Source organism: Pelmatolapia mariae, linkage group LG17, assembly GCF_036321145.2.
Source record: "Pelmatolapia mariae isolate MD_Pm_ZW linkage group LG17, Pm_UMD_F_2, whole genome shotgun sequence".
Classification (NCBI taxonomy): domain Eukaryota; kingdom Metazoa; phylum Chordata; class Actinopteri; order Cichliformes; family Cichlidae; genus Pelmatolapia; species Pelmatolapia mariae.
The window spans coordinates 12,990,823-13,018,647 of record NC_086242.1 but is presented as its reverse complement, the minus strand read 5'-3'; the positions used below and the strand labels follow the sequence as shown (position 1 = coordinate 13,018,647).

At 39.4% G+C, this 27,825-nt stretch overlaps 1 protein-coding gene across 2 annotated transcripts in view; it reads right to left on the bottom strand.

Annotated features, from left to right (window-relative positions):
- Positions 1–27,825, bottom strand: part of cacna2d1a (calcium channel, voltage-dependent, alpha 2/delta subunit 1a) — a 103,383-nt gene that overhangs the window by 32,945 nt on the left and 42,613 nt on the right. For both annotated transcript variants that reach the window (XM_063500754.1, XM_063500755.1), the window contains exons 5-18: positions 24,971–25,006; positions 24,148–24,313; positions 16,127–16,258; positions 14,332–14,401; positions 13,539–13,589; positions 12,161–12,260; positions 4,993–5,151; positions 4,288–4,392; positions 4,113–4,191; positions 2,690–2,739; positions 2,439–2,528; positions 1,323–1,385; positions 527–610; positions 328–402 (exon numbers count right to left, since the gene is read on the bottom strand). In XM_063500754.1, the coding sequence (XP_063356824.1) occupies positions 328–402; positions 527–610; positions 1,323–1,385; positions 2,439–2,528; positions 2,690–2,739; positions 4,113–4,191; positions 4,288–4,392; positions 4,993–5,151; positions 12,161–12,260; positions 13,539–13,589; positions 14,332–14,401; positions 16,127–16,258; positions 24,148–24,313; positions 24,971–25,006 (1,260 nt within the window). The remainder of the gene's footprint in view (positions 1–327; positions 403–526; positions 611–1,322; positions 1,386–2,438; positions 2,529–2,689; positions 2,740–4,112; positions 4,192–4,287; positions 4,393–4,992; positions 5,152–12,160; positions 12,261–13,538; positions 13,590–14,331; positions 14,402–16,126; positions 16,259–24,147; positions 24,314–24,970; positions 25,007–27,825) is intronic.

The following is a 27,825-nucleotide window of genomic DNA, read 5'->3' as shown; positions in this document are numbered from 1 at the left end:
ACAGTCAGTCGAGAAATCCAAGCAAACATCCTATTGGCAGCAGAAATGACTATAGCAGACTGGTAAGCAAAGAAAAAAAAAAAAGAAACATCTCACATCTGATACACAGAAACACAACCTTTCTGCAAAGGTTCATCCTGCAACATGATTGCTAAAACTCAACATAAGTGATCCCACAGGCTGCAAAAACATAACAATAAGCCTGTTGATAATCAGGAATGCCATTTTTCATGACTGTTTGACCGGCGTTAACGACCCTCTAATGGTTTTTAACGTAAGAAGCAAATCTTTGGAGAAACAAATCAATTTTTCACAAGTTCTGCCTACCTGTGGGTTCAGATTAGGATGAAGCAACACGTATCCATTTGGATCGATGGCAAAGTAGTAGCCATTAGGACCAAACTAGAAGAAAAAGGAAACAGAGGAGCAAATGTCCGTGTGAAAGAGGACTGCAACTAATAATCAAATGTAATATCTACCCTATTAATACACGGGATCTGTGTGTCTTTATTTGTGTTGCCCTTACAGTGTACTGAGGCGTCAGTCTCCTGATATCATCCAGGGACACATCTATTGCCATAACCCCCAAGATAAGCTGATTTTGAGGTTTCTAAGAGAAAGCCATAAGAAAGAACAGAAAGGGATGAGAAAGTTAAAAAAAATTACTGCAAGAACTCCTACTTTAAATCCTGCTGCTCTTTTTGGATGAGTCAAGTCCCTTTGTGCATTCTGAACGATTTCAAGGAAATGGGGTGCAACAGAAATCTGGACAGTTTAATTCCCAATAGTGTCACGTGTTGCAATGAGTCACTGACAAGGCATTTCCAGGCTTGTTTTCAGTCACAGTGGAGGTAAGCCCGAGTCCTTCGAGGTAGACATGTGACCTCATCTTGAAGCACTTAGCTACCGGATCATTTCTCACTCTGATCTGCAGTTTTGATCTCATTTTGATTTCTGCTTTACGACATGCTAGATTCTCTTCTTGTGGCGAGCTTCGGGGGACCACCGCATCAACAGAGGATGTAAGTTAGAGCCACAAGAGAGCAGAGGATAAAAGTAAAGGATGAGACTGTAATTGTATGTTTACTTTTTGGTCTGGTAAACTTTATGGAGTATCCCAAAACCACAGACTTAAATCCTCTCATGGGGTCAAAGTGTCAGGCATACAGTACATTTATTTTGTGAGTCAAATGCAACAAAGAAGGATGTAAAAGAACACAGAATGAATAAGTTAGTTAAGGCACAAAACAAAAGCAGGCGAGAATGATTTAAGTGATTTTTAAAAAATGGTAACATAAGAGTCCAACAGTGGTTCTGGATACCTTTGAGCCTGTGCCGGTTTTGTTGAAGACAGGCAGCGTTCCAGTGATCACCAGGCCAAGCTCCTGCAAGGTTAAACAGGCACAGTTTAAACACAAGTCACTCCCAGGTGTAAACAAAAGCAATCTCATAATTCTAATCTCAGGTTCACACCATGATATGCTTTACATACAGGAAATATATTGGTGCTAGTGGTTAACACATAAGCCTAAGAAGTAAACAGGAAAAGCAGTCGGCATAAAAACTAAAATCTGTCAAATCAAACATGTGGAGGTACCCACTGTGGTGACCCCTTTTGATTAAAGGAGTAGGTCAAGGTAGATTTTAATCATGCTAAATGGCCTGTCTCACCAATCTCACCAATGTTTGCAGTATGTCTGGGGGCCTACCTTTACAACCACATTGACTGTTGTGTCAGGTGTTCAAATGAAACCCAGCTCATTTGATTTTAGATTAAGGTAATTTGGAATTGTATTTACACCTACACAAAAATCAGACACAATATGAGAGACAGAAACAAATGCTCTCAGAAGATTAATGCTTAGTGGTGTCTAACGCAGTCTTAGCATATGATGTCAATGCCTTTGTAAGTTACAGCACGTCATTTTCTGTTTTTGTGCAATTTTGTATCTTGTATGTCAATTTTGTATGCATTTTATATGATCCCTTTTTTTTTATACTGCTTTAATGACTAGATTTCAGATAAAATCCAGGATGTCTCCAGTAAAAAAAGACAGATATTTCCAGTGCTGACATGAGGTCAATACTGCTCCAAACACTGACAGTATCCAAACCAGTTGGCTCACTTTATCAGTATTCTTATCTGAATTTTAGCTGGGAAGTAAATCTTAATGACTTAACGACCATGATCTTCTTTATTTTATTATATTTTCTTTTTTATCAAATAATGTTTCGCAAACACTACTTCAGCAGAGTTCAGCTGAGCAGGATGACACCACCATGTTTAGTATAACTAAACAAAACGTACTTATCTGAAATTCTTCAGAAGACATAAAACAGATTTCTTCTAATTCCAGAGCTCTACACAAGCACAGAGTCTCTGCTTCCGCACTCTTTCAATGTAATGCAATGCATTTTGGTTACAACACTTAACATACCAAAGCATCCAGGTAGACGTTAGTCCACTGAACCTGCTTGGCCTTTTGTTTAGCTTTAACCATAGGCCTGCCCAGAACATCCAGGTACTCCTGCCAAGAGGATGAAGGGAAGAATATTACTTTTGAACCTGCACATGAGGCATTCTACCACAAGAGGGCACAGCACACAAGTGGTTAAGTAAGCGAGGTGGGACTTTGACATGAAAGACAGTGCAGAAATACAGCATGAGCGTGACTGAATGTGTATTTACCTGAGTATTTAGCCGAATGGCACCTATAGATGGGATCTCATAGTAATAACCTAAGGAAGAAAAATATTATATACATTTTATAAACAAAAAACAAACAACCCCCCCCCCCAAGAAAAGAAAAACATATTGATATTGAACAGCAAAAAAACATGTTAATAATCATCCTCACTCCAGATGCTGTGTAAACGCTAAAATTTACCACTTTATCATCTAGTCTCCACCTGGTCGCAATTACCTAAAATTAGCCTCACTGACTAGTACTGGGTTGGACTTTTCCTTCATAACTGCCTTAAATGTTTGTGGCATTGATTGAAGAAGGAACTGGAAAATGTTTTACGGCAGACTGACATGATAGCATCGCACAGATGCTGCAGATTTGTCAGCTGCAAAACCATGATGTGACTCATCCATTCCACCTTCCCAATCCCAAAAGTCCTTTTATTGAAATGATCTGTGGTGATTCTGGAGGCCATCTGAGCTCACTGTTGTGTTCAAGAAACCAGTTTGAGATTATATGAGCTGCTGGAAGTGCCCATCAGAAGATGGATACACTAGTTACTAGTAGTTGATATGATCAACATCAATATTCAGGTAAGTTATGACATTTAAACAATGATCAGCTGATACTAAGGGGCCCAAAGTGTGCCAAGAAATGATCCCCCACACCATTAGCAGACTGTATGCTGATAGAAGTTAAGGTGGATCCATGCTTATATGTTACTTTGATTAAATTCTGACTCTATCATTTGAATAGTGCAGCACAAACTGAGACTGATAAAACACGGCAGCATTTTTAAAGTCTTCTATTGTCATATTTTGTTCGTCCCATGTGAACTATCACATCAGTTCTGTGTTTTTAAACCACAGAACTGCTGCTCTCTGAATATTTTCTCTTTTTCAGATCGTTCTCTGTAAACCGCAGAGATGGCTGCCATAGGTAAGAAATTTCTTCTGCTCTGTATTTGTGTGAACAGTTGTGTCCCTCTGCCTGCCTTCTTCCTGTGATCATCATCATGGAACCTTCAGTCACTCACATACCAGGCTGATCAGAAGGTTGGTGGTTAAATTCCTGGCTGCTCCATGCTGCATACCAAATATCCTTGGGCAAGAAAATAACCCAGAGTTGTTCTCCAGCTCATTCATCAGATTATGAATGTAGAGATTGGTAGATAGGTATGTCAAGTATGCTGATTTTCCTGCCATGTGATTTGCTGATTAGATTTTTGTGTTAAACAGGTGTAGCTAATAAAGGGGGCAGTGAGAGTATGCATTTAAAACCTTGTTGTTACAATAAAAATATGTTATTTACAAAGGTGTCACAATGGTACCTATAGAATATATTTTATACTACAGAGGAAAAGTCAGGTGAATGAAACAAACGTGTCACAAGCTCTCTAAACCTCCAATGGACCCTGTAATGTACCTTTATTGTTGCAGGCCATCGACTGTATCGGCGCCTTGTCGTAGTTGTGTTTACCTACTGAAAATGTAAAGACACGCACCTACGAGGAAAAGACGAAGCAATCAAATCAAATATGCTAAAAGGCTCATTCTGGCATTTCACTCTGAACATTGTAAAAGAGTGTTTACAGGCTTACATTTTTTTGTGGGTTTTCAAGTTGAAAGATCTTCTCTGCTCTATCCTCTCCGCCATCAGTGAAAAGCATAATAATCTTGTTACAGTTGGCCCTTGAGTAATTCATCTAACGGAAACAAGGAGATGGAAATAAAACTAACCACTATTTAACCAAGGATAAATAAAAACAGCCAAAAGAAAAAAAAAAAATTCGACTTGCTGCTACTGTTAAAAAAGATGAAGAGGAATTAAACGGCAGCTCTGATACTAATAAAATCAAACCTGCAATATCTGAAACAACCAGAGGAGGTCGACACATGCCCAGTATTCAGGAGAAGCCCACTGGGATTGAGTTGCTAGTGTGTCCTACAGTGTTTGCTGTCATTATTCTTGCAATTATTATTGAGCACTGTTTAAGGAACAATAGTGTATAACGCAATTTAACACAAAAAGCTCAATGCATCAACCAAGTATAACCCTAGACCAGGGGTGTCCAACTCCAGGCCTTGAGTGCCAGTGTCCTGCAGGTTTAAGCTGTGTCCTTGATCCAACACAGCTGATTCAAATTGCTAAATGACCTCCTCAACATGTCTTGAAGTTCTCCAGAGGCCTGGTAATGAACTAATCATTTGATTCAGGTGTGTTGACCCAAGGTGATATCTAAAACCTGCAGGGCACCGGCCCTCGAGGCCTGGAGTTGCCTACCCCTGCCCTAGACACACGTTACCTGTTTAAGCTGTTCAAAGGCCGTCTCAAAGCCAGCTGTGTAATTGGTGCTGAGATTCGCAGTGATGTTCTCCACAGCGTTTTTCAGTATCTTCTTGTTCCTTACATTAGCCTGCACAAGGTTCCCAAAGCACGACACATTCTTGGCGACATTTTGGAACTGGAGGGAAAAGGTAAGGAGGGATGACGGGAAGTGCAGGGAAGACACTTACACATATTTTCTATTAAATATGTGGCTCCCCCCCCCCCCTTCATTGCAGAACCATGTAAAGACACTTCAACATTCAGGATAAAAAGATTAAAGCGATTCCATTTGAAACAATATACAGTGATTACTGACATATGTCACTTATGTGAAATGAAATCAGTTTTAATCAAATCTGGACTGACCGAAGGGAGCTATAGGAAAAGAAGAATTGGAAGGAGAGCAGGTAAGGGCATGAAAAGAGTGGCATAAGGAGGTAAAAACAAAACAACAACAAAAGCTTTATTATGAAAGAATTATTTGCTTGAAGCAGAAATCACTTTATATGGTTAAATTACATTTACACAGATTCACATGTGAAGTATCTTCATGTTAATATTGGTGAATAGTTAATGTGGAGGAACAGATGGAACTCAGTCAATTAATGCACACACCTACCCGCCACGTGCACACGCACATATATAATCACACATACACAGAGCACAGACTTTGGTACATGGCTCATTAATGCCAAACATCTGTTTTGGACTTGAGTGCACCCCTCCAATCATGATCAAGTTCAACACTGGCACAAAAAACAAACACTGAAACTTGCGCAAATACAAAGAAGGTGCAAAATAAATTCTGCTTTTTCTGTCATTTCAGCACTTTTATGGAAATCTATAAGTAGAATAGTATGAAAAAGTGTTTGTCCCCTTCCTGATCACCTAGTGTTTTGCATATGTTTCAGATCATCAAACAAATTTTAATATTAGACAGAGATAACCCGAGTAATATAATATAAAATGCAGCTTTTAAATGATGATTTCATTGATTAGGAAGAAAGGTTCTCCAAACCTACCTTGTCCTCTGTGAAAAAGTAATTGGCCCTCTTGTTAAATCATGAATTAGCTGTGATTAACCACATTTTTTTGGAAAGCTGAGTTCAGTTTCACTAAACAATCAAGAAATCACTTAAATAGAACCTGTCTGAAAAAGTGAAGCAGGCTCAAAAAGCAACAAATCCTGCAATGATCTAAAGAAACGCCTGAGAAACAAAGTCACTGACATCTGTCAGTCTGGAAAGGGTTGCAAAGGGTTACAAATTTCTAAGGCAGTAAACCACGCTGACAGCCATTATACACAAATGGAGACAACTTGGAACAGTGGTGAACCTTCCCAGGATTGGTCGGCCTACCAAAATTACTCCAAAAGCACATCGATGACTCATCCAGGAGGTCACAAAACAACTCAGAACAACATTAACGAGCTGCAGGTTTCACATGTCTCAGTTAAGGTCAGAGTTCATAATCCAAAAATAAGAAAGAGACTGGCCAAAAATAGTGAAAACCATTGCTGACCAAAAGAGCATAGGCTCGTCTCACATTTGCCAAAAAACATCTTAAAGGTTCCCAAGACATCTGGAAAAATATTCTGTGGACTAACGAGACAAAAGTTGAACTTTTAGTAAGGTCTGAGTCCCGTTATATCTGGCATAAAACTAACAGCATTTCAGAAAAGGAACTTCATAACAACAGTAAAATATGGTTGTGGTAGTGTGATGGTTTGGGGTCATTTTGCCTCAGCACTTGGAAGACTTGCTGTTGTCATTGGAACCATGAATTCTGCTGTGTACCAAAACTACTGCTGTCTACTAATGTGGCAGTGATGAGTGGGACAAAATTCCTTACCAGCGCTGTAAAAGACTTATTGCCAGTCATTGCTAGGGATGGGTACCGGTATCCGGTGCCATTATGGCACCGGTTCTGACATAAACGGTAGTAACCAGACCGAAAAGCAGCGCACATTTCGGTGCTTTATTTCGGTGCTTTATTTCGGTGCCTTTTTTCCCCTGAGATGTCATACACTTTGGATTCTAGCCAATCATTTTATCTTTGCAAGGGTAGTAGGCGGGCCCAGGTACGTACGTTCTTTTAGAGCAGAGCTACAGATTAAAAATGCCCAAGGCGAAGCGGTCAAAAGTCTGGCTGTACTTCACAGCAAAATATGCAAACTCAACAGCCTGCAACAAGTACTTTAAGCTGATACTGTGATACTTTGTAAAGGAGGTAACTCCTCGAATCTGATGAAACACCTAGCGACGTATAGCATTTTGTTAAAAGCCGAGAAATGCACCGTATTTGATAGCTTGCTGCGAGACCTCACACCGAGCACATCTACTGTGGGTGGGTTGCCTGTTATCGGACCCGGAGTTAGCAACATCCCCCAAGAACCCGAAGAGGAGAGTCCTGGCCCCTAGCCCTGCCAGTGTAGCAGAAATGATGATGGATGACGATGGCAGCAGCAGCCGTTCTTCTCTGGGTGAGTGGCTTAATGTTGTTCGTGTGTAATTTACGTTGAGTAGGCTAACCACGTTATTAAATTAATGCATGTAAGGTGAACTAGCAAACACCGGGGTAGTTACATGCGGCTGTCTTCTTGTTTGATGGCAGGTACTCCCTTCACCCTGGCCAAAAAGGCTAAAATGACCAAAGAAAAAGAGGGAAACAGCTAAACATGAGAGGTTTTTGGACAAAGTTTGTGTTTTTTTCCATTGTTTAAGCAGTGCTTCCAGCCAAGAGTGATACCATATATGCCCTATAGCTGAAGAAAAGGCTAACATTGTTATCTTTTTACAAAAAAACAGCTAAACATGAAAGGTTTATGGACAAAGTGTGTGTTCTCCGTTCTTTAAGCACCGGTTCGAGCACCGGTTCGAGCACCGTTTAAGCACCGGCACTGTTTCAAAAGTACCGGTTTGGTACTGGTATCGCATAAAACCTAAACGATACCCATCCCTAGTCATTGCAAATGCTTGATTGCAGTCGTTGCTGCTAAGGGTTGTCCAACCAGTTATTAGGTTTAGGGGGCAATCACTTTTTCACACAGGGCCATGTAGGTTTGGATTTTCTTCACCCTTAATAATAAATTAAGAAACGGCACTTTGTGTTTACTTATGCTATCTTTGTCTAATATTTAAATTTGTTTGATGATCTGAAACATTTAAGATTGACAAACATACAAAAAAAAAAAACAGGAAATCAGCAAGGGGGCAAACACTTTTTCTCACCACTGTAGTTAAGGATTCTCTTTCTAGCTGAAAACAGGCTTGAACAACATGGAAATAATAGAAATGCCACATAAACTCTGAACAAACTACAGAAATAAGGCAGATGGCCACCCCTCCCTGAGCCTGGTTCTGCTGGAGGTTTCTTCCAGTTAAAAAGGAGTTTTCCTTCATATGATGGTCGTATGATTGTTGACGTTTTCTCTGTTGTATTATTATAGGGTCTACCTTACAATATAAAGTGCCTGAGGAGGCTGTTGTTGTGATTTAGTTTTGTATAAATAAAACTGAATCGAACTGAAAGTTGTCAGAACACCATTAAGTATAACAGAGGTAAAGTACCCTGACTATTCTAGGCACAGCATTTACAAAATAATATTAGGCTATTTACTTAGAAACATTTCAATCTGAGACAAAACGGAACAAAAACCAGGCAAATGACAAATTCTGTTATGCTTTTAGAACACTCAAGGCTCGCAGCTTGCAGTATCTGTTTCCAAATATTCAACATGTTGGCAGAAGTTTCAGGGCATATGCTGCCAAGACATTCATCCTCAAAGACACATGCCTACACACATGCACATGTACACACTTCCTTCATCTAACTAATAATAAAGATCTGAAAATATAGAAACAGCAATAAAAAGCCACCAGCCTTTATACCTTGAAAATAAAGAAATAAACTTGTAATTGAACATTAGAAAATCTGAACTTTTTTACAATCTTGTTTCACTTCACAGAGGTTTGATGGCATTAGGTTATGTACAGCTCTTCTAAGGCCCCACCACAGCATTTCAGTCAGGTTGAGGTCTGGGCTTTGACTGGGGCATTGGAACAGCTTGACTCATATTGACTTGATTCATAATTTTGTTGTGCTGCTGTGGTAAGGATTATTATCCTGTTGCATGATCCAGCTTTGAATACTTTGGTATACAGAGGAGGTCATGGTTGAGTCCTAGACGTTAAGATGTCCAAGTCCTGTGGCTGCAAACCAATCCCAAATCATCACCCCTCCATCACCATGCTTGTTTGTTTTTTGCCATACACTATAGCCAAACAGCTCCACTTAATTCTTATTTGTCCAAAAGACATTGTTTCAGATGACTTGTGGGTTGTTAAGATGGAACTTTGCAAACCTAAGCTGTGCTGCCAGAGCTTAGATTGGTCCAGACCAGCAAACTTGCTGAAAGATCTGCTTTTATTGAGGTGGTTACACTTGCAGATCAATTATTCAAGAGCATTTGATTAGTGGCTCATGGCTGCTACTTAACCTCTTAATACCTAAGGAAGCAGTAAGGGTATATCTAGTTTGTCACAAGACTCCTGTGTAAACTCTCCTTTTTACATGGCATTAAGTAGAAACAACAAATCAAATATATACAGAATAAAGACAATGTTAAACTAGTGACTATCTGACAGATAAAGCACATACAGCATACCAAACAGATGGATGGATGCATTTTAAGATTGTTACTTATTGAATTCACAGTGATTTTCAACTCTAAAATAACTGAGAAGCCTTTGGTTTGCTGGTTTGGTTCCACTTTCCTTCCAATTAGTTAAAAAAAAAAACTTTCTCCCTTCAAGGAAGCTTTCCGTTAATCTACTAGAAAATTAGGAACTATATGAAATAAGGGAGTCCAAGTATAAGGCATACATGTTCCATTATAAAGGGTTAGATGGCAACTAGCAGTCAGGCATATAGAATTTGGTCAGAAAGGTGTGTGATGTGAGAGTGAGGCAACACCCTTGGTCGCCATGGCAACATTCTGGGAAAGCCAACTTAAAGCATCAATTAGACTTGCACATATCAAATTTATCATAAAAAATATTTTTCATAATCAGTTTTAAAAAGGTCATTTAAAGTGATGGTCCCTAAAACACACACACAGACACACAGACACACACACACACACACAAACAAACAAGTAGAGCATTGTTAGGCAAATAATCGCACTGGATCTGGACAAAAAGTTCATAAAACAAACTATTTTAGCTTCAAAATGCAGTCTACAGTCTACAAACTTAGCTGGATTTGATCAATATACCTATTACACTTGAGCCTTATTTCATTAACTTCAAGGGCCTTTCTACTTAGCTGATATGACAGCCCCAAACCAAACGTTCAGCTGAAACCGCTGCTTTATTAGAGGAAGTGGAAGAAAATGTAATTAATGTTTAATATGGAAAGAAAACTGAAACATAATGGGTATTTCCTACTGTTAGAAGAATGTGAAGGAAGGGCAAAGATAACAATAAGGATAAAGGCGATTTTAGACAGGACCAGAAGACTTCTGTGCCTAAGCAAGTGGAGCAATTCATTCGACTGCAGCAGAGATGTTTGATCCCAGGCAACCAGGGATAAATGCTAGTAGTATAAATGCTACTCTTATAAACCCGGGTGATTTATGTCCACGCTGAACACAGAACACATACAAACTTAAGTATGTGATGTGAAACTAAGTACCTGCGTACCTCTTAATGCATGGACTTGTAAGGAAGAAGCTTACATTACATCCAGTCTCTGGTTTGCTTAGTCCAGCTGAAAGCTATCCGGGCCCTATCAGGACAAAATCTTGCCAAAGCTAAACACAAGCTGTGTTTTAGCTGTCCCCACACAGGCATAGAAATAGGTTATCGATCACTCAGAGTTAAATAAAGAAATTCTCTGGTCAAGCTCTGTTATCTTTAATGAATCATCATCATAAACAGCACAGGTAGGTCCCACCTTTGACACTTACAGTAATCACTTCTATCTGAATAACAAACTGTTACAGAAGGAGCAGTTTATAATAAGCCAGGCTCAGATACTGAGACAGTCTGAGACTTCACAACTTATATACTTACTTTATAATTCTGCATTTGGATTTATGCCATTTATACAACAACAGACTAATAGAGTTCCACTGTTCATGTGAAAGACCGATGCTTGAGAAAAACATGGCTCAAATGCTTTCTGGCACATTTGAGGCTGAAACAATCTTTTGCAATTTTCTTGTTACTTTTTTTGGATTTGATTTTGGATATTTTCTCCTTCACACAAAAAGATCTACAGAGAGATGTCTCTAGAGCGCATTCCTCTACATCACAAAAAATATTAGCTCACTACATACACCAAGGGACAGACAAAAACTGAGTTTGAGGGTTGCCTTTAAGCAGCCCTGCCACAAAGAGTCCAAATGAAGTTAGGGTGTTTGCATTTAAGCCCTTATCACAGCTAATATAATTGTCTCCAATAGCTCTCTGGGACTACTCAAATTCTTTCAGCTGGGGGACATTACTAGTATAACCCTTTTCGACTGTGTTATTTTTCTTTCCACAAGTAATATCTGTAGAAGGAAGAAAAGCCTTAACTGACCAGGCGATGGAGCTCTAAATGATGATGGATGAATATTTCCCCTATCCCCATGGCAGTAAAGCTTTGATGCCTGAGAGTCCTACCGAATTTCAATTGGGCAGTCGGGAAATTTCCACTACATGCCTCTGATTCAAAGTGAAATAAAAAAGAAAAGAAAAAAAGCACACTTTGATTCATCAAACTTATCCTGTGGCCTTTTGCAGTGTTTTGTGTTCTCACATATAAAATACTAAATAAATATACACACATACACACACCGTATGTGTATGTATACACACAATCAGTCAGATAAATGAGCTTACAAGCATGCATGCATCCACGCACGAATGCAGCCACAATGAAGATCTATCCATGTGTCGTCCATGAAATTACTAGAAAGGTCGCTGCCATGTTTAGACCAATGACTCAAACCAGGCCAAGGCTGCTTAAACAGCCAAGCCACCGCATTAACAAGAAGTCCGCATTAAGATTCATCACTGCGCGTGCCTGGAAATTCATTCATTCATTCATTCTGAACAGACAGATGATGAGATCAAAGCATTAGCTGTGTGAGTACTCACAGAAACCACGTTCACAAAGTCATCATCCGAGAGGGTCTCCAGCATCTTGCTGACGGATATTTTGATGAGTTTGAGCGTGAGCCCCGACACGCTGCCGCTCCTGAAGATCAAAAACAGAAACAAACTTTGTCTTAGTTACGATATCTATCAGAGTAATCAAGTATTAGAAATTCATCTTCTATTTTGTTAAAGGGGCAGTAAAATGTTCTTTTAACATAACTTCATGTTGAAAGACTCTTTTAATGAACCTCTATTCCTTTCACAATAATCTTACGTGCACCAGGCAGCTGAGAAGTCACAAGGTTTCACAAATATGAATATCTTTGATGACAAACCTGATCACATTTTTTCAACTTTACTAACACCTGTCAGGTAAAATCTATGTATGAGCACTAAGCAGAGATATCAAACAATGTGACTTTATGTTTGTGTGACATTAAATAAAGTGCATTTGAAATCTTTGAGTCATAACTACATCACAATTAATAATTTTCCCACTGTGTAAGTCAACAGAACTTAAATAACTTACACTTTGTTTACGTTTTTAATTGCTGTGAACATTAGAATAAAATGAATAACAAAATATCTGTGTCAGCAATGTCCAACATCTCTTCCCAAAACAAAAATGGAGCCTATAAAAATGTATAAGCAAATAATAAAACTGCTTCTTCTAAGCAACAGACTAAAGGAGGACAGAACTGGAAAAATCAAGGTGGAGTTCATTTAATGTGGTTTTCAATAAAGCATATTGATGACAGCTTTTAATGAGCCTCATTAATCTTATATGTGCCAATTACCAGAGCTGTGTTAAGAGTTGCAAGTGTACAAATTTAGTTCAGTTCTTCATTCATCATATTGTGCAGTTATTTAGCCCTAGAGCAGGATTATGACCGTCTCTAATAATGAACATTCACCTGAGTGGATAATATCACTTTCGCACCAGAAGCAGTTCCACAATTACACGATCTTGATAGTGCTATGCATTTGTTTTAAGGTAATGAAAATGGAGAATCGATAATCATACCGAAAAAAATAATAACAACAATAACAATAATATATATATTTTTTAAAGTTACGCAATAGAGGATTAGCTTGAATTGGGAAATCAAAAACAGAACCTGTGTGTTCCTGGAAAATCCTATGTAGTTCTGTAATATGGAAACTTTAATGCATAAATCTCAGGAGAAAATAACTGGACTGTGAACATCGAGGTTGCTCAGTTCACTGGCTGCTCTTTCTTTGTCATTGTCACATGCGAGTACATCGCAGCAGCGCCCAGCGGGATGAGGCCAGTCAGAGGGTTAGCATCAGGGCCTTCTGGCACACCAAAGAAAATAAAATCTGACTGTAATGGATGAATCATAAGGTCGTCACTCACGCATCCACCAGGATCAGCATGTCCTTGGGTGAGGCCGCCCCCTGGATGTACCTGGTGAGTAATAGCAGACACACATACATAGGTTGTGGCTACTAAGCACATACAGATATATATGTGCACAAAGAAGTGGAAAAACACACATGCACAAAGGAACAGTCAGTAACTGTAATGCAGAAAGGCTATTTTTAAAATGCAAAGCACAAAGACAGAGGCACATATTAGTTTTGAGGCTGTACATTTGTAATCTTCTCGCATTCACCTTTTGTGAGCAAGAAAGCAAAAACTTACTAACTTACATCAATTGCTTTGCATTTCAAATCAATCTGAACTTTGTAATAGTTAATTACATGTCTGCTCTCATTTCTTTAATAAGCAAACAGTTGGTTGTCTTTGTTAGAGTGCTCAGATGCTAACAGGCTGTCTGAAGCTAATGAAATTTAATAACATGTTTAAAAGTGTACTGGTGGCTTCCAGCCAGATTTTAATAATTTTCAGGCAACTAATTAAGCTTTTGTATTGCTACCCTTTGATCTGCTGTGGCTTAATCATCATAGTCCTCTGATGTGTTTGTTTAAATTAGTTTTGCTTTTGGCAACAGATGTGAATGTGATTGTTTTAAACTATGCGTGCATGCAGATGCTCTTATGAGAAACCGTGTAATGAAACATGCAAATACAGTTATTATAATAAATGTTTCACATGACAATTGCTCAAAAACACCGGATAAATGTGGACGCTCAAGATGATGACAGTAAGGCACAAAAACCTCACCACACTGAGTAGATGCACCTACCATGGTCGTCTGCGCACATCGTAGAGGTCAATCTTATTCTGTGATTTGCTTAGGTCCATCCATGGGGATGCTGAATTTTTGGCAAAAGGAAAACACATGGTTATTTAGGTTTAGACCTTATAAAAGTAAATTTACACCGATAACAGACACTTTCGCTTAATAGGACTTTCTTACCTATAAAATTACATTCCATTTTAAACTTTGCCTCAAGGGGCACACTTTAAAACACATGTCTTCAGAGCCTTTAGCAGACAACTTGTCTGTCACTCTTAAAAACTTCAAAACTGCTTTAGCAAAACCTGTAAAACTGAGTACTAAAACATATATACACTATATGGACAAAAGCACTGAGTCACATTACACCTGCAGAACCTGACGCCTATGGACACTCATGCCATTAAGCTTGTGGTGCACAGTTTTTGGGCTGATGGTAATGTCAGAGTAGATTTGAAAATGCATTTACTGAGAAAGCAGAGCACCTGTGGTCATGGATGTACCTGGATAATTTAATAATGTTGATGGGTGAATGTAAAGGGTTAGGGTGGAAACACCTAAATTCAACAATCAAAAGGTGTTGCCCATTACTTTTGTCTTTACAGTGTATCTTCTTTTTATAATTGTACACAATTGAAAATGTAAGACTTCCTCAAGTCTTGTCACTGTGACATTGCCAGAGGAGTCTCACTGTGATAAAACAGCAAAGTCTTATAATATTGGTATGTTTTATGCTCCTGGTGCTTGGTCCTTGTGCGACTCTGTCTTTTGCTATGGATTCCCTAATGATAAACTCTTCCTTAGACCACAAAAGAGGATTTGAATGATTCAAAATCAATCTGTGCTTTTAAAAAAACTGTGAACTTACTAACATTACCAGAATTTCTGAATTGAGAATATGGACTGATATTAATTGAAGTCACAATTATTACTAAACTACATGTAATTTGAAAAATTAAGATATATTGCAATTTTTCTGTTTGGTTAGCAGTGGTTTTATTCATGTTGTTTTTCTATTAATACCTTTTTGTTGTTTTTCTTACAGTGGAGGCATGAACAAACATTTTAGCAAGTTGTAGAGATTTCAAAAGCTGTTACCCTTGAGTTTTTTTTATCACTTCTTTCAGTATTGCAGGTTGTGTTTGTGGTGTGATCTCAGCATGATGTCTACTTCAACTGAGAAAAGCATCAGTCCTGTCTGCCATTAGTGGATAATTTGTCCTGTTTCCTACTGATTAAAACCACGGTCTTATGCAAATGCCTAATTCGTCCTGTAAGATCTCTGTTGAGATAGCACACCGATCTGTTACAGCAGTCTCTGTCAAAACTAAACAACCTTTGTGTTCCCCTTATTTACAGGAAGGGGCATTAATTGTAACCCATGACTTCTAGTAGTTTCAGGAGAAATGGCGACAACAACACTTTCTATACTCAAGTATTGTATATAAATGCCCAGTGTACATAAAATAAAGACATAAAAAGTTGTACCTTTATACATTTTTTGCAACTATTGTTTGCAACTGTTAATTTGACATTTAAGATGCCACCATTTATTTTTACAGGAACCAGGAATTTCCTATGTAAAGTATTAAAAAAGAGAAGAAACACTTGCAAGTGCATATGTTTTACAACAATTATTTAATGATTACTTTGCCTATTTCCCATCCCGATTTGTGCCAGGTTTGCATGCATTTGACTGTAAGATGATTTCCCTTTAGTGGAAATTTTGTGTTCCCTTGACTCACCACCAAATAGTCACATAGTTGCAGGTCTAAGCCCCATTGCAAGCTGGGCTGCTTACCTGGGAAGTAACGAGCCAGTCCTGTGGCAGAGCCAAATACTTGCCAGAGGAGAGAGGGATCTTCCTCTTTGTTCTTCCGGAAAACATCCTCCAAGGCTTCTGTCCAGTTTAACTCATTTAGAATGATGGTAGCTGAAAAACACACACACATGGACAAACACATGCACACACAGAAATAAAGATGAAATGAGTCATACTTGTGCAAAAGTATAAAATCATAAAAATCACACAAGCACAAAATGTCAAGACGTTTCAGAAAGCATTTACTCCCAAAAAAAGCAATTCTGGAAAAAAAAAACCTCACTTGAAAGTCAGATATACACACACACACAAACACACTTGCATTTGGCAGTATTAGTCTACTGACACTGATGACAAAGAGGAAGCTTCCTCACTGATATTCAAAGTGATGTCTGGCTTCTTCAGTGAGATTTATATTTTAGTTTTTTGCTCTAAAAACATTTTTTATAGCAGAGGAGCAAAAAAGAGGTAAACAAAGACAGGAGAGTCATGAAGGTTAAAAAAAAGGAAAGTATGATTCAATTTGGTATTTCTGGAATAAAAAAAAATCTTCCAGGTACTCACTGACTGGACATGCATTGTTTTGTTTACCTGTTGGTCTACAGAAGCTCATGCTGGCTTAAATCCCAGACAATGTTTTTAGATACAAAAAAATCACAGTCTTCCTGGAAGCGTGGGCTACTTGTTGAAATGACTCATACTTGTGTGGTCTATGCAGATACCTCCAACAAAGTGAGATTGTTCTAAGAGCAACTGAATTAAAAGAGGAAAAAAACATCAGCATAAAAGAGGGGGCAGCCAGGAGATAAAGGCTTTGCTGAGGCAGTCGTGTTAACAGTTGACACCAGGCTGTCTGCTAAAATGTAAGAAAAGTTAGAGTGATGTACCTGTAACTCTGAAACTTAATTCTAAACTAAATGAGCATTTTCAGCTTTTATGGAGTCAAATCAGGACATACACAAACTCACATAAAGACACATAATAATGTCAGTTGAAGCAGGCAAAGACAAACTCGGAGGATCTTATAGCAAATCTTATATGAGGTGCTCTATTTGACTCTCTTCAACCTGCCTGCAGTTGCTGGCAGTCTATGAGCCACTTTCCAATTACATATATTTATATGTGTATAAAAAAAATCTAGAAATCCTTGCCTTCCTCACAAAAGCCTGTTTTACCCAGCCCTGTAATTCTTTGTACCACAAAGAGGGAGTTTGGGGCACTTTGGTACTATAGTGAAATGTCTGTGTCCCAGTGATAAGTGGCCCTTAATGGATTACTCCTGCTGGTTTCTCCACTATGACTAACAAGAAGTCTCAGGATAAGACGCACTGTTATGCCCTCACGCTGCTCATGCTGTACGCTGAAATAACAGGGAAAGAGCATCTTGATTATTTCATTCAATTCACTGCATCCTATGGATGCAGACACACAGTATATCACAAACAGTTGAGCTCACACAACCCACATGGGCAGATTAGGCACCACTGACAAGCCCTTAGCAACAACACTGTGGTACTGCAGGGCAGTGTCCTTTAATCTCAGCTATAGACTGGAACAAATTCTAACAGAAAACAGTAAACAGATCCATCTCAGTGCTGACGTGTCAATAGAAGGTTTGAGGTCAAAAGGGTCAGAGGAAGAAATGAGAAGTATTACAGCAAAAATGCAAACTCTGGAAAGCTCTATTAGTCAGGTGGAGATACTGAGATATGTTATCCTGTGGTGTGTTTGCATCCACTGCCATTCACAAGAACTGTATTATGATATAAACTTCTCTCTCCCGTTTAGCTCTCTTGATTATATACAATTTGATCCAGTGAAAACTTTATAAAATGCATAATAAAAGCGCTCTGAGCTCAGAAATTGGTATAGGACTTATTTGTATGCCACCAGACTTTTGCTACACTGGAAAAAACTACCAGTCCTTGTTGTAGATAATTAATTACTGACCAATCAGATAATAATTAATTCAGAAAGGATGCTTTGACAACAACCATGGCAGCCTCATAAATCACACAATTCAAATTCAAACATGGGAGATAAAAAGTGTGAGAGAGTGGGAGATAAAAAAAATTAATGATTCTTGGTCCAGAGAAGTTATGGGAACTGATTATGGAAAAGATAATTGAAAGTATTCACTTCATGGTGGGTAGATGCCTCCAATAACACATCAAGCAGGATTCTGGCATAGACTGATGAGGGTGTTGGCTTCAGGAGGAACGGAGAAAGCGACAAGGTGCAATGCCAAGCGATGCCCTGCGGTGTTCCCTGTCATCAGCTAGCTGGTGGCTCAAACTGCCTATGTGTTTCAAAGTAATTACACTGGGGACTCATGTGGTGAGAACCTGCAATCATCATATCAGAAGGGGGCCCTCCAGTCCCTGCCACTCACAACTGATTGTGACATAAGCACAAACACATCCCTTTTGCAGCAATTCACACATCACTGGCATCGCCGCTGTGTGAGGCAAAGCAGGATCGGACCCGAAATGCAGGATTCGGGAGCACGCCTAAGCTAGAAAGCAGCTTCGCTGCTGAGTTTTCAGGTCATCAGATAAACAAATGCAGCTACTCAGGATTACTTAAACAGAAGAGAGACAGACTCCAAACAGACGGCTCACCCAGCTAGAGGGGATAAGAGAACGACGTGACAAGGAACAGAGGGAGATAGAGGACTTAAATGCACACATGAGCTGGGGGACAGGTGCAGGTGAACAGATTCAATTAACGAGCAAGAGGGGAAGCAAAACTGAGCACAGCACACAGGACAAGAGGTTGTCAAAATAAAACAGGAAACTAACACTGAGACTGAGACTAAAACACATGAACCAAAGTACACAGACCAAAGATGAAACTGGACAAACACGGAAAACATAACAGAAACACAGACGAGGCAAGGGGAACATAGGAGGATAGGAAAAACTTGTGGATAACTAACAAAGAAAACTATGAATACCAAATCAAAATTAAAACACAACCTAACCGAAGCAAACGTAATATCTAAACTGAAAACTACAAAGTTAAATAGGAAATATCAAACACAAAACTGTGTTCAAAACAGAAAACTCTGGGTACAAAACCCAGGATGTATTTTTCTTGATAATATAACAATATTGAAGAAGAAACTACACAGAACAACTGAACAATGTACAGTTAATATTAAAGAAGCACACACTGGCCCTGACTTTTCTGACTTCACTGATTGGAGAGGTACAATGACCAATCCTGCTAATCAGTGGCTCCACCCTGTTGCTGCCTCAATTAAATGGAGCATGGATGTCGTGCTCCATTAGTCTAATGTGAGCAGTTTTCTCCTCCTATGCTTCTTGTCATTAAGAACTCTCTACTACTAAGAGAAATGTTTGTAAACCATAATCCGATTTGTTTTCCACTCTGCCATCATTCTGCTGATTTACTTTTATGTAGCCTGTCTGTCTTACCGGCCACAGGCTGGGCCATACACTACACAGGCTCACACTTAGTTGTTAAACCAAACTAGAAATAGAGGTGTTCCTACTCTGTAGTCTGATGTGGGCAGGAAGTTTAACTGTTTTGGTTTACTGGTGTTTTTTTGTAATTTATGCAGTAAGCTGGTTTCATTCTCTTGGTTTGGCATGTAAAGAAGAAAGTTTTCACAAGGCTCTTTCAGTCCTGTGAAAAATTAAGAACACCCCATGATTTAATAGCTTGTAGAACCCCTTCAAGCACCAATAACTTTCAAGCAATCATTTTCTGTATGGCTTCCATCCATCTCTCACATTGATGTTGAGGAATTTTGTCCCACTCTTTTTAAACACTGACATTTGCTGACATTAATTTGTGCACATCTATCTTAAGGTCCCACCACATTTCAATCAGGTTGTGCATACTTTGTAACAGGACTGCACACGTTTGTCACATGACTGTTTCCAATGATTTTTTCTTGTCCTGTTTTGTCACAGTGCTTTACTTTAGCAGTAAGTAACCCTACTTTAACAACAACATCTGGTTATTTGCTGCTCTTATGTACCATCTCTGAGCTGCGATATCACAACCACTCCATATGATTTGTAAAGACCCTGCTGATTGTGTTGATAAACCTACTGCATTCTAATCTATTTAGCTGTGATGCTTGAATCAAAGAACTGGCCAGACTATCTCCATCTTGTCCTTGCCATTGCAATCAGATGACGTGATCAAAGAAAGAGACAAAAAAAGAAAATGACTATGCATAAGTCTCACTTTGAGTCCAGTGGATGAGTTTTGAAAAAGATGGTGGTGTGTGGACCAGATGGATAACACGCTTGAGTAAATACTAAGTAAAATTACTCTCTGTACACATTACATTTATGTATAAGCATAACCTGACCTGGGACCACAGATACAAGAAATATGGAATCTGCGGGAAAAACATTTTGAGGTTGTGAAGAAAGAAACCCACACACACCAATGTCTGTCTCCTTTTTTTCTTAGAAGTTTTCAAGAAAAGGTGAAGTGGGATTAAAAGAAAGAAACTTTCTCGGTTTGGCTACTCATTTGGGGGAGAATCCAAAATGTATGCTCCTATCAGCTGATTAAAAAAAAAACACGGGAAGGCATCCAACTTCTCGCAAGGACACAATTTAAAGCTGCACTAATGTAATGACTGTGAGACGAGAAGGAAGATGAAGGAAGGATACGCACACAGAGAGAGACGGAGATGAAAATGAAGATACCTCAGATTTTGGCTGCCAGCATCGTAAATGAATTAGGACGTGCATCAAGTGGCACAAGAGTGCAAAAAGAAAAGAAAATCAGTTCATGTGCTGTGAGCTTTGCCAAAGGGGCTGTAACTATAACACACACACACGCAAACACGGTGTCACAGTATCTCAGCATGTCAGAGAGTTTGTGTGTCTGGGGCTGACAGGTGCCACACAGCGTTGATGCAAACGGGCATCAGACGAGCCTCGGATCTCCTGCCAAGGCCGCAATGCTCTCTTCTCATCTCTTCTCATCGCATTCATGCCAGTCTGCTTAATGAGAGAGGAGACATGCATACACATGATCCATATACAGTAGAGTAGGTGCATATGATGTGACACACACATATGCACACACACAGCCCTCACACCCAAAGTGTTTCTTCCTCTCTTTCTCCTTACGGCACACACACATACAAACCTAGCCTTTTCTGGTAAGCATGCACACACACACGTAAACATGATAATGAATCCCAGTCTGACCACCCACATTGGAGCAGTGGGTGGAATGGATTCCAATCAGTAAGACTAATGCAGAGGAGAAAGACAGTAGCGCATTTGTCTCCTCACAGCACACTATTAATATGCCTAATATAATAGAGCGAGGGATGGGGAAGAGAGGATAGAGTGATAGAGGGTGGGGTGAAGGGAATAAGAGGAAGACATAGAAAAAAACAGAGCTGAGAAGGTACACACAAAGGCATGAAAAAGGAACTAAACCATAAAGTAAAGAGAAAGGAAAAAGAAAAAGAGGAAGTGATGGAAAGATGTAGGGGTTGTGGAGAAAGTCTATTGCAATTAAAGGGTCGGATGATGCATCGCTCCTTTAGCATCAGTAAAAGCCACAAGGACGCCAGCCTTGTCTAGACAAAGTCCCCTAATCAAGTTACCAGTCCTTCCTCCATACAACGAGATAGAACATCGGGGCGTGTCTAAGTGTGTGTGTGTGTCTCCTCCTACACACACATGCACACCCAAAGACACACAGATATTGCCATAGCAACTCTGACAGTACTACCCAGAAGGAGAGGCAGCAATGTGGCAGCCTGTCCTTGGAGAGAGAGAGCAACAGCACTAGCACAGCTTTATTACTGCGCTAACAGGGACTCTGCCCAGACCCCACCCTCCATCACCTGCTCCTATAATGGTAAAAGTTATTTTTTTTAGCTGTATTTTACTGAAAATTGCTGAAAATATTACCTTAAATGTAATTGGTAATGCAGTCTATTAGGTCAGGTTTTTAATTTAGAAACAAAAATTAACATTCACAGATTTGTACTTTTCCTCACCAATTCTTTGCTGGTGTTAGTACCAACAACAGTGTGGAGTCAGTTCTATCTCAATTGAGAACCAGCCCACAATTCAACAGGTTTAAGGGCCATTGATTATGTAATACTATAAGCAGAGTTAGCAGAGTAGCTTTCAAGTCACACTAACATTAACATGAAAGTAATTTGGGGTTTTATGGTCCCACTAGAAATAGATAGAAGGTCAGACGACCATAAATACTGTAATGAAGCAAAAAACATTTGAATGAATCACACTAAGAACAATCCCCTCCTACCACGCAGGCCCCCTACCCTTCTCTGTCCTTTCATCATCGTAACTGCTGCTTGTAAAAATAACTGAGTGCATTTGGCCATTTGGCTATGACAAAAATGTCTGCACAGTCAGAGGCCTCAGAGGCCCGTCACTGTGCACATTTATAGTCTAATATGTTGACTGACTCGCTGTATAAGGGCATTAAAGTCATGTGACTAAGTCCACCGAATTTAGCCACAGGCCCACAGAGAAGATCATTACTGGAATTGATAATGAATGTTTAAATCTGCACCAATGCCTGGATTAGAAGAAGTTATTTAAATGTTCTGATAAATGTTACTATCATGTGTAGTTTAATGTAGTTTGTAATTAAGTTGTGACACATTACTGTAACGTGATATGTTAAACAGCAGTCAGTGATGAAGTGTGACTATGAAAAGCTTTTCTAAAGCTTGGACTGAAATAGCAGAGTTCATTGAGATTATTATGGTGAGGCAATTATGACCTTTAATTCACTGTTAGTTTCTCAAATGACAAGTTTCCCTTTATGTTGTCTGTCCTCTTAATTCTAAATGTCCTAATGTAGTTTATAGTTTCTACATCGCATATAATCTATATGGAGTATAGATTATATGTAAGTATTTCTATGCACATGTATGTACAGGCATGCTTATAGCTATATATTTGTGTGCACCAGTGTCCAGTCATTATACTCAGCAGTGTCTAATACTGTATTTTGTATTAATGTAGTCTTTTTGTTGTTACTTTGAAATTTCATTCAAAGGATCATGTCAATGTTTTTAAGGAAATATCAATCAACACACCTTGATATAAATAAACACAAACCTCTAAACTCTATATTAACCTATCACAAAGATTAAACATACCGTAGTTTGCAGATGCACACAAAAGTGATTACCTTGATGCTGGCATTAATTACACGGTAGATGCCCATTTTGTACTTGACACTGTAAGGCCCTAATAGATCAAACTTCAGTTATATAGCTCTAAAATAGTTTATAGCTAAAATTGCTACATTTAATTACAGCAAGCTAAATTTAGTATGATCAATGACCCGACCATTCTGTTTTCCAACTCTGTGCTGGGGACTCCAAATTGGCCTGGGTTGGTGCACTTTTGAAGAAAGAACTGCAATTTTTTTGCAAATTTCGCAAAAATAGTGCCATGATTCGTCATGTAGAATGGACGCAAAAAAATGACATACAAGCAGAGTGCAACGGCCAGCGCAACACAAAATTTGGGGCCTTCCCTCTAGGCAATAATAAGAAGTGTGCTTTTGCATAGGCACACTTAATAATTCTATGGTGTGAACATTAGAGTAAACTAAGACCCTTGAAGGAAGATACTGAAAGATTACTGATAAACACGGTCAATAGCTGTGAACAGCTTCAGGCAAATACAAAGCATCCTGCCAAAGGCCAATCACTACAGACCTTCTGTGGAACTGTTGAGAGGTCAGTGGGGCCATCGCGGACATGAGGGAAAGGAGCAGCTGGTGACCAGGGTAAAGTGGGAGCTACAGACTGCTGACCACTGGGAGGTTAGCATTTGGGTTATATATAGACAAGAATAGTTTAGCCTTGGTGTTGAACTGTCTACACAGTGCAGACAGCACTGGAAGGATGAGGTCACATCCTGAGTACTGTAGATTGCACATATTGTGACGAAAGGTAAAGAGAGAGAGAGAAAGTGTGTGTGTGTGTTTTTTTAACTTACACCCTTCATATATGTCCGTTGGGATGTGGACGGCAGTTGTGTTGTAGGAGACGTCTCGTTTGAAGTCCGGGTCAAAACTGAAATCCCCGGGAATGTATGGGATCCTCTTCTTCTCATTTCCTTCTTTCTTCCCTTCTGTATCTGACTCACTTTCTATCCCACTGAGCTACACATGAAAATAAAGAAGAATAGCAGAATTTGATGTTTTAAAATCACATGGAACACATTTTTGGCTTATTGTGTGTGCACATGTGTGTACACAAAATTACTGCATAGTACGTGTAGTATCTTCTTGTAATGGATAATGTATGCTAAATATTATGCAGTGATAGATAAATGCCAGTATCTAGATAGAAACAGATAGAAAGGGGAGAGTCAAACAGAGAGTGACATTAGTGTGCAGTGGGTGTGTGGTTCTTTCCCACTGGGGCTGTGGAGAGGAATTAGATGTCGAAACATGTTTATCAAAGCAGACAAATGATGTCCAAGGCCAGGAGAGGCATTAAATGCATGATGCACACTCATTTGTTTGTGTTGGGCCCTAAACATGAACTGGCCCTAATCCACAAAAAAAAAACCCCTGTCTTATAAACACGAGTCAAATCTTAGCATAAGCACAAAAATAGCTTTTGCGGCATGCACAAATCTGTACTAACAGAGATTTGTTTGCATAAATTTTAAAGTGTTACAGTTCTTAAAGGCTACAATAAAAACTCAAATCAGTTTTTCCCCATTGTAACAATGCAAGGCTGCTTGATGTGGATGGCTTGTAGGTTTTTACTGGAGAATTAGCATTACATCAAATTGCTCAAGTTGTACTTACGCCGTCTTTGGAATTGTAGTAATTGATTTTCTCGACCTGCAAGAACACGAAATCAGATACAGGAAAATGTCAACAAAAGCATGACAAGAAATACACAAACTCTTAGTCTAATCTATTATATTAATACTAGATTGAAACAAAGTGTCTCACGCTGGTCCAAATCTGAAAAGGTGTTTTACCAAGATTACCCTCACAGATGGCCTTGCTTTGATGGGTGTGGTGTTTCCTTATTAATCCCAACAGTCTTGCCACATTGTGCACTACCTGGAGTACACACTGGTATATGTCAGTGCAGTACGATAGTCGTAACAATGGCTATCTATGCGAGTGAAACATGGAAGTCGACGGCAACAATCACCCGACGACTGAATGTTTTCCATCAGCGCGGCCTCCGATGGATTCTCAAGATTACGTATCGAGATCATGTTACCAACGAGGCGGTCCTTCAGCGCACCGCCTCAAGACCCCTAGCGGACATGGTATTGGAGCGACGATTTCGTTTCACCGGTCACATTCTTTGCCAACATCCGGAACGATTACCAAAGATAGCCATGTCGTGGAGACCCGCCCGGGGGTCACGGAGCCGCGGACGACCAAAACAGACGTGGAGACGGTCATTCACTGAGGACCTGAAAGCGGTCAATGTTACATTGGACGAGACTGAAGATGTGGCTACAAACCGAGCTCGTTGGCGATCCCTTGCTGCCCAATGCGCCCTCTGGCGCAGGAGGACCTAAGTTTAAAAGTAAGTGTACAATTAAGTGTACAAGCGGCTAACGAATTGTCACTGACAGCAGTAGAAAGTGTGTATTTCAGTGTCCAAAACAGAAAAGGTTTATCATCAGGAGAGCATGAATGTCCTATTTCTACACAAAGTACAAAGAGTGGAAGATTTCAGTTAAAAAATTAAGGGTCCTATCCTAATTCCTGTTACCACTGGGATTCCATTCTGCAACAATGGGTCACTGAAGTCTAATCGCCAAACAGCTTAATCGAACTCAATAACTAATGTTCAACCTAAAAACATGAAACAGTAAGCAGATGAACAAAACTTAAAAAAAATAAAATGCTAAAGGTAGTCTCAAAAACCATAACAGAGCATCTGAATCTCTCTTTAACTTGCACCTGCTACTTCCCCCTGCAGTGCAAGTGAGTTTGCGTCTGATACTGAGCAGCAGTGAAGTAAGTGGTGTTGTTTTGCTCTTACACTGCTGGGCTTGCTGTCGGTACACGGGCTAGCAGGGTGATAACGAGCTAGCCTATCTGTTGACGTAAGAATGCCCCGGAGCCACAGAGATGGTTCACTGATTCCAACCACCTGCATACCACCTCTGAAGTGGCACGCCAACAGGACAGCAACTGCTCCTGCCACTAACACTGCTGTGTTAGCTTAAAGAGTTTGTAATTATGTCACACACAAGCAGGGCAAACTGTGCCAAACACAAACATCTGCTCTCCATTTTTCTGCTTTGACTGCTGCAATATACCAGAAGACTTATGAGATCAACTATATGTGCAAAGTGTGCCACAACACACGCATACACACAAGTTAATAACAGCAAACTGTCTCATGATGTTTTGTGTCAGGTGATGTTAGTGCAGACAATTTGCACATTAAGGTCACACCATCATACCTCCCAAAGGAGAAAACTGTGTGCAAGAACAATAAATGTGTGAGACAGGCAAAGGAGATGAAGGGAGCATAAGGACCAAAAAGTGAATACATACATAACAAATGTGTATGTGATTGCCAAATCACAGTGTGTATGATCTAAATCTTATCTGAATATGCATATGCTTACTAATGTATTGCATCTCATTTCACCAGGTACACCTGCAGTTCATTTTTACATTTTCAAACACCAAATGACTCATTTAATGTGCTATCCACTTAGAAAAAACTTGAACATCATCTGTTCCCACCAGTCATGGTGCTTTCCATCACTACGGTCTGTCAACTGTCATAAAAGGCGACCTTTGTTTTCTCAGGTAGGTCGTAAAGCATTATATTTACATTTTAAGCTGCATGAAATTTGGGACTTTAATCCTATTCTTACATGAAGTATATCAATGCGATAAGCGAATACCAAATGCAAACACGAACAACAGCAAAAGGGTTAAAATGATTATGATGCACTGACACATGCAAATGTGCTGTTCTTACTGCAGCTGGCACTAGCTTTCAAGTGTCAGCAGGAAGAGGTGTCCAGCATTACTGACCCAGTTACCAAAGATGACAGACAGAGAAGACACAGGCACATACACACACAAACACACACCACACACAATGCTCCACTTGCTATTTCAATAAATTTACTATTATCACATTAAGATGATATTTTTCATGTCTTGCTATGAAAAGAAAGAAACCTTTGTTTCAGTTGTTTGGTGGCAACAGTCATGGTAAAAGTACATTCTCTGTCAATTCTTTACGCATCAGGACATATCGCACCATGTCATTATTTATTTAACAAAAATTAAGTAAAAAAGACGAAATGCAGAAGGAGTGTGTAAAGAAAAAAGTACACCTGGTCTGGAACATTTAGGTGTGTTACTGTAACAAAATGCCAATAAGAAGCCATGAAGACATTTGCTTATAATGCACAGCACCTTGTTTGGTGAGAACCAAAGCTCATCAGCACAAACAGCTCATACAGACTGCCAAGCATGGGTGACAATTTGGGCAGTCACTAAGTCAACCATGAACTCCTCAGCATACAAAAGTATTTCAGAGTCAAATGGCAATCTGCCCAGTGGCTTAAAGCTCGGCAGGACAATGATCCCAAGCAAAAGAATGGCTGAAAAACAAAAGAATCAAGGTGTTGCAATAGCCCAGTCAAAGTACAGACCTCACC